The sequence below is a fragment of the Mesitornis unicolor genome, unplaced genomic scaffold, assembly GCF_000695765.1.
Source record: "Mesitornis unicolor isolate BGI_N332 unplaced genomic scaffold, ASM69576v1 scaffold6911, whole genome shotgun sequence".
NCBI classification, from domain to species: domain Eukaryota; kingdom Metazoa; phylum Chordata; class Aves; order Mesitornithiformes; family Mesitornithidae; genus Mesitornis; species Mesitornis unicolor.
In genome coordinates, this window is record NW_010161594.1 from 28,151 (window position 1) to 35,687 (window position 7,537).

Consider the following 7,537-nt stretch of genomic DNA (forward strand, 5'->3'; position numbering starts at 1 on the left):
AATTCACTGGCCAAATACATTTTACCTGGGGCAAGTAAGGGTGTCAGAACCATAAAGGAATTAATAGAAGTGACCCATGGTGGCAGAATTACATGTATATTCTCTCAGCAGTTTTCTCTCATTCCATATGCATTTCCCTGTTGTCTTTATTCATGCACGTGTACAGCATTGCAGAGTGAGGAATGAGGAAAAGCAGGTTGTCGGTGACTCCAACAAGTGATTGCTCTTTTGGCAAACACAGTTCTAGTACCAGTGCTGTCTCCAGCATTTACCACATGGTGCAGTGCATGAATCCTGGACTAGAAGATCACTTAACAAACAAGGAAGACCCCAAAACACACAATCAAAGTTCATTTTCTTTACTAGAGTGGGGCCACCTCCTTGGTGTACGCTTTCTTTCCATGTTAGAAGGTGCAGAGGAAGGGCTAGGAATGGAGAAATGATCTCTTTTTCAACCTTAATATACTAACTCCTCATCCCTGAAAGTAAAGCAGGGGATATGACAGGTGTGTCTAAAGCTGTGCTATGAGCTTGAGTTAGGATGCATTATATCCTAAGGAGAGTTGTAATCCTCCAGTAAAAGTGAGGGAACCCTGTTTCTGTTCTGGCTTGGGAAGCTCTCCTAGCTGGAACAGCAAAATGTCTCCTTCCTCATCATTGCCCACCTCTTTTCCCTTTGGTAAAAGATGAGAAAAAGATATAGTATTGATTCAAGAGAAATGGAAAGGGAAAGGAATGGAAATGGAAAGTTTCGAATGGTCAATACCTTTCCTCCCTTTTCAGGGATAACATCTCAAGATCAGTAAAATAACTCCCAGTTCTTTACTCATCTCACCTCTACCGTTTGGCACTCTACCACGAGTGAGTTGGGAAGGAGGGAACAGCAGCAAGTGAAATGTTTGAGTATGTAGGGGCAGGAACAGCACAGAAATAAATACAGTGCTAAAGGGAGGGAACATGTGAGGAGAAGGAAAAATAGTGTCAAGAACTGACAGCATATCCACTAAAAATATCCAAGACACAACAGCGCAGAGAAGAAAAGCAGACTCTGAAGGCATGGTATATGACAAAAGTTTGGCCTTCTGCAGTGTACAGTGCCGTTTCCTCTAGCTCAGACAGGAGCTGGGCTGAGAGGGCTGAATATTTTGACAGATGTTATTGGATCCTGTTTTCCTCACAGACAAGAGGAAAGGCTCTGTTTTTACATGCTGAGGATGTGTGGCTTCAGTGCATGTTTGTTGATGTTTTAATAGACATACGTTGCCTCTGGTAAGTTTAAAACCTCCCGAGATGCAGAATATTGCATCAGGTGTTTCAATACTTTCCAGGGAGAAGTTACCCTCCATTTTTATTTCTCATTTCTTCATCAATGCAGTTACTCCACCCTGATCAAGTCCTAGTGTTTCATTGACAAATTTGTGGGTGAGAAGCACAGGGGATGTGCAGCCCACCTCCACTTGTCCTTATGTTGCATCTCACCATCCACTTTTACGTAGTTAGCTAGGGCCCTCTTTGGGGACAGGAACTCCTTTCAGATACATTTCTTCTCTTGTCCCCATTCTCTTCCCCATGGTCTATCCTGTCACCATAAGATGATGCAACACCGCATCACCACTTGACTTCGAGACCCGTCACGACGACCACCAAAATTGGTGAGCTCCCCCTCGCATTTTGATCTACTCTAACCACTGGCTGTGAAGGAGTGAGCAGTGGGTTGTAGGCTGTGCTTTGCTACATGGTGGCATTTTGCACCTCTCATCAGGGTGGACTAGAGAGAGGAAGTGGTGAGTGAGAACTGGGGAGAGGGAATGGGATGGGGACATGTGGTGCAAACCTCATAAAATGGGAAAACACAGTGGATATTTGAATGATGATTGACTTGATGCTGCATTGATAACCCTCCTGAACTCTGCCCAGTCTTGTTGTCTGTTAGTCCAACAGATACCAGGCGGTATGCCCCTAATCTGAGAAACAGTGAAATTATAGGCATTGCCTTTGCACTGCATGGAATGATTTATATCTTAACACAGTCAACATAGTGCAGCCTGGCTCATAAGCAGTATTTATAGAGCAGTCCAGGCTGACTGTGTCCTGCAAAACTAGATGAATTGGACATTGTAACTAGATTTAATTTTAATAAATATTTTTTTCATTACATATGATGTTGGCCCATCCCCAACACTCAAGGTGTGTCCTTGAGTGAACCACTTCACCTGCCTACATTTGAATTTCACTGTCTATAGGAGGGGAGTCACACGTAAGGCATTCTGGGACTTAACCATCTGAAGCACTATGTTATCCTCTCATTTCAAAGACTTTGCTCTTTCAGAGACATCACACACGTTTGCATTTGATGTTTCTTGGTTTTCGATATTTGAGCCTTCACAACTCTAAATTTACCAGTGGAAGATCATGACTGAACCTGTCTCAAAATTCCTACATAATCCTTATACCACTATCAGCTTTTTTTCTGATGTTTTGCTGTCACCAAGCCACCCCTTAAAACCTTTGCGTTGTTAGAAGTGGCTTTATGAGTTAATCCCACCCTTTGACCAGTCAAAATAGAGGGTTTATTTATGTGTTAAAGATTGACAGGTACTGCAGTCCGAATTGATAGTAGGAAAATAGCCACATATTGAAGCCTTATTTGTAGTTTAAAATGGGTCCAACTCTAAAAAGGTGGGTTCAAATTTCTGACTTAGTCAAAGCTCCTCAAGAGTTTTGATGTGTGATTGGATGTTGAAGTATGAGGTTCAGTTTTAGCTGTTCTTGCTTTCACACTAATCTATCTTATTAATGAGCTTTAGACAGTACATGTCCATGCTGTATTTCTGCAGTCATCCTAAACACTACCAAGAATGAATCTACTTCTTTGTTGTCCGTCATTTCTGGCCAGGACTCAATGTAAGATGCAAAGGGAAGGAAATGTCTGGCAATAATGTTATTCACCCCCCTTCACTAGGACGACAGTTAACGATCTTCAACACCCAGGCGCAAATAGCCATAGGAGGGAAGGACAGAGGGCGTCTCTTCCAAGGCCAGCTCTCCGGTCTCTATTACAATGGCTTGAAGGTGCTGAACATGGCAGCGGAGAACAACCCCAACATTAAAATCAATGGAAGTGTCCGACTCGTTGGGGAAGTCCCTTCCATCTTGGGAACGACACCCACAACCTCTGTGCCACCAGAAATGTCCACTACAGTCATGGAAACCACAACTACGATGGCCACCACGACAACCCGGAAAAATCGTTCGCCACCCAGCATCCAGGTGAGTCAATTCGCCTTCTGCATTTCCTCGGGTTCTTAATTTTTTCACTGCTCGCTTGTAAGTTCATGGGAGCTGTGTGCTCTGGATCGCAGCCCATGTAACTCTTTATTTTAATAATGCTGTATAGCGTACATCACCACAACGTGTTGTGCTCCTGTGTTGGTGAACAAACAGCTGGATGATTGATTATGGCAGATTTGTGCCATAATGGGGACAGGTTTTGCTCCTGTTCTAATGCAACCCCATTTATGTAAGTAAGACTGCCCCAGTGTGAACAAGAACATGACTTTAACCATGTTTCCTCAGTTCCATATGTGGGGAAGTGTATTCCTAAGAGAGTTACAAAGCTTAATGGGGGTTGGGTGTATGGTTATTTGTTATTATGACAGTAGGTACTGCTGCAACAGTGAAGTTCATAATGGGGAGAAAAGCAATGGAGCATTACTTCTGGGTAGAGCCATTTTTCATTTTCCTTTTATAGCCTTCCTGTAGAAAATTTTAAGGAAACATTATCAAGATCAGTTTCTTGCAAAATGTCGGTGTTCCAACATAGAGAGGTTCCAGTGACTTTGGTAAAAATAATTCATACCAAAAAAAGAGCTTCAGATGTTCAGACTTAATTGTGCCAATGCAGTGTTTTCATTCCTAAAAATGCAGTGGGTTTGGAACCACTTGTGTGGCAGCCAGAATATGATACTGATCAGAACTAAACACCTTAAATAGGCTCTTCTGGTCTGTGCAAACTCAAGTCATGTGAGTAACCAATCTCAGCAGTGGATAAGATTTTGAAAAGTATTTATTTCAGTGGTGTGCTATCTTGTTATCAACTAGGATGAATCATCTGTTTCAAAATCTTTATTTACATCAGAACCTCACCCTGCAGAAGCCAGCATACTTTCATTGACAGCAGCATACACTGGCTGAGACACTGGCGAGTGATTATTGATCAGAGTGTGCCTTTATTAAACCTCCAGAGAAAAGTATATTGTTGTCTAGTTGAAGAAAAAAATTTAAATTATTCCATCTGCTTCCCTGAAACGATTTCTGCTGTTTGAGACAGAAGACCTTAATTTAATCAAGGCCTTTGAAACCTGTAATCATACAAGTTACATGCTTGCTTTCTAACTGCTTCAGAAGGTTTAATCAGTTATTGATTATGTTCCTGTATATACGACCATTCTCTTTATTTTTAATCTAGTCCTGGTCACTTAGGATAAGAAAACACAGAAATCATCCTCTCAGTTGTGTAGGTCAGGCCACCCTGGAGTCCTGTGTCCAGTTCTGGGCTCCCCAGTGCACAAGAGAGATGGAGTCACTGGAGTGTCTCCAGCAAAGGGCCTCTGGGATGGTTAAGGGTCTGGAGCATCTCTCCTGTGAGAAAAGGCTGAGAGAGCTGAGACTGCTCAGCCTGGAGAAGAGGAGACTCAGGGGGGATCTTATCCATGTGTACAAATACCTGAAGGGAGGGTGTAAAGATGACAGTGGTGCCCAGCAACAGGACCAGAGCACTGGACACAAACTGAAACACAGGAGGTTCCCTCTAAACATCAGGAAGCACTCTTTTACTGTGAAGGTGACTAAGCACTCACAGGTGGCTCAGAGAGGTTGTGGAGTGTCCTTCCTTGTAAGTATTCAAAAGCCATCTGGACATAATCCTGGGCAACTGGCCCTGTGTGTCCCTGCTTCAGACAGGGATGTTGGACCAGATCACCTCCAGAGGTCCTTTCCAACCACAACCCTTCTGTGTGGTACCTCTGCTGCAGGGGAATTTACATCTATTGGAGTAATTAACCCCTAGCCAAGGTTTAACATTGCCCCCTTTGGTACCCTGTAAATCCAGGTGGCAGCAGAACTGGGATTAATTGAGTTATTAGCCTCAAACACCCAATAGGTGATTTGTACAGTCTCAGCTAAACGAGGAGAGATTACCTCAGGTTCTAATTTTACCATGATTTGTAAAGTCTCAGCTAAATGAGGAGAGATTACCTCAGGTTCTAATTTTACCTCAGCTCTTTTTTCAAGACAATCTTTGCACGTTTTACATCTCCAAAATAAAGCCTGTGGTCCTGATCCTGCTCTTGTTAGATTTTCTATAATTTATAAGGCAGCAGATACGTGTTTATCTATAGGAGTGTATCGGAGAGTAGCACTGGACCTTTGTGGGCTGGGTCAAGCTGGAAATAGCCATGGCTTACTTGAAGAGAAACTCTTCCAGAAAGCTTCCTGCCCAACCTACGTGGCAGTTCACGCAGCCTGTAGAGACCACTATGTGCTGAAAGAGCATCAAGAAGATTTAATAAAGTGTCAAAGTGCTTCTAAAAACATGGTTAGGGCAGTGATTTCCTGGATACGCATGCACCACAACAAATGGCCTCATCTCAGCTGATATTAAAGCAATAACTCTTTGACACTTCGTGCTACCCACTGAAAGAAAGATAAAGGTCAATATGTACCTCCATTACAACTTTCTGCATTTCAATATCAGGCCGTTTTATTGCTGTCGCAGCACAGATGGCTTGTCTTTCTTCCTTACTCTTGGTAGAATTTGATTCTGTCAGCTTAAGTTGCGTTATTTGTGTGGTGAAAGTTAGAAGAAATTGTCTTTTTCTGTTTGGGCAGTATCTCCAGCTGTGGTTTTCAGCTGCTTAATGGCTATTTTATCTTGCTTGTGTTTGACATCACCATTGTCAAGCCTGCTTACAGTTTGAAATCTAAGTGGTGGAAAGATCTAATAGAACAAGTTTGTTCTTTGGGGAGCGTAAAATATAGCTACCTAAGGCTATGAGCAGTACAAATACAGTTAGTTATTGTCGTGCTCCAGCTTTCTCTTCTCTTTCTCTGCTCAGAAATAAACCATTTTTTTTCACTTTCAAGGCCTTTCACACTTTAGCCTCTTCTTTCCCCAGTTTGATCAGCGCTCTTCAAGCATTTTTTGCTCCCTTCTTGGATTTGATCATCATAATCTTTCTGCTTCCTGATACCATCTACAAGGCTTATAACAAGGTTATTCTCCCAGTCCCATCACTTCTTTCATCATGATGCATGCCAAAAAAATGGTCAGAGGTTAAGCTGATGATGGTTTAAGGCAGCTGTTTATGCACCAAATGAATATTGTCACATTTTTGTTTTCATATTGTCCATTTCTCTGTGTGATATCTTGATTTATGCTTAGGTTGCAGACTCAAAATGGGTTCAAAATGTACTTTTTATTCTGCATTTGTACTCTGCTTAACACAGAAGCCTTCTGGCCTGTTGTAGAAATACCAAGCATTACAAGTGAAAGTAAAGCAGCTAATGCAAAATAGCAGGAATCAGGATAAAGAGTTATTAATCTTACTGTATTAGAAGTATATGTCCTATTGGTATTACTCATTTTCATGTGTAAGTAACTAAAACTTCTGCTTTTTGAAGTGTATATAAAGCTTGTGCATAATATGGAGTCTGTAATCCCAAAGCGATACAAAATCCAGGGGAATTTCAGTAGGATTTAGATTTACACATCGCTTGTTGGGAAGTACAGAAGAGCATGGTAATTGCAAAGATTTCTTCTGTTTGTAATGTACGCCAAGATAACCCCTGCAGTCAAGTAGTCTGAGTACTGCCAGAAGTGTTTTAGAGCACAGTTAGCCTAAAACAGCTGGGAAAATGAAGTACTTAAAAAAAAATTATAGTAGATGCATAGACCAATGACAGGCTTCTCAATTTGTGAAGATCCCAAACGTGGGACATAGTCTTAGACAAACATCCAAGACAAAGAGAATTAAGAGAAGGATATTACTGGAAATACCCAGCGGCAATGATGTTGGCATTTAAAATGTCTATAACTTCATTTTGCTTTAAAATTTATAACAACATTCCTGCAAGGCAATGAACCTCAGATCAGGGGAGGACAGGCAGGGTTTGAGTAAGAAACAGCTGAGCTGTATGGCTGTATGCTGCACTGATAGGAGTGTTTCTGTGATTCAGATATCCTTCAGAGAGGCCTTGAAGGAAGATAACCAAGGCCGACCTTTTCCTGTTAACTGCAAACGGGAGAGAGAAAGGAGTGTCTGTTTGTGTTTGTTTCTGCTGCTGCCCCTCAGTGGAAATGCTGAGTTGACTTCCTCACACGTGGTTTTGTTCTGGCTTCAAGCGTGGCCTGTTCAGAAGTGACATGTGTTGTACTAAATTACTGCTGCCAGTCTGGGGGCTCTCAGCCAGTCTGGGGGCCCTGACACACCAGACTCTCCTATAATAATGATATCCTCTCTGGGACTTCTGCTTTGCC

The 7,537-nt window shown here is 42.1% G+C and overlaps 1 protein-coding gene across 1 annotated transcript in view; it reads left to right on the forward strand.

The window, feature by feature from the left end:
* LOC104534862 (neurexin-3-beta-like) overlaps nt 1-3,270 on the forward strand; it is a gene marked incomplete at its 3' end in the record, with an annotated part of 30,583 nt that extends 27,313 nt beyond the window's left edge. The window contains exon 4 of the mRNA XM_010193365.1: nt 2,963-3,270. Coding sequence (XP_010191667.1) covers nt 2,963-3,270 — 308 coding nt within the window. The remainder of the gene's footprint in view (nt 1-2,962) is intronic.
* Nucleotides 3,271-7,537: the final 4,267 nt, after the last annotated feature.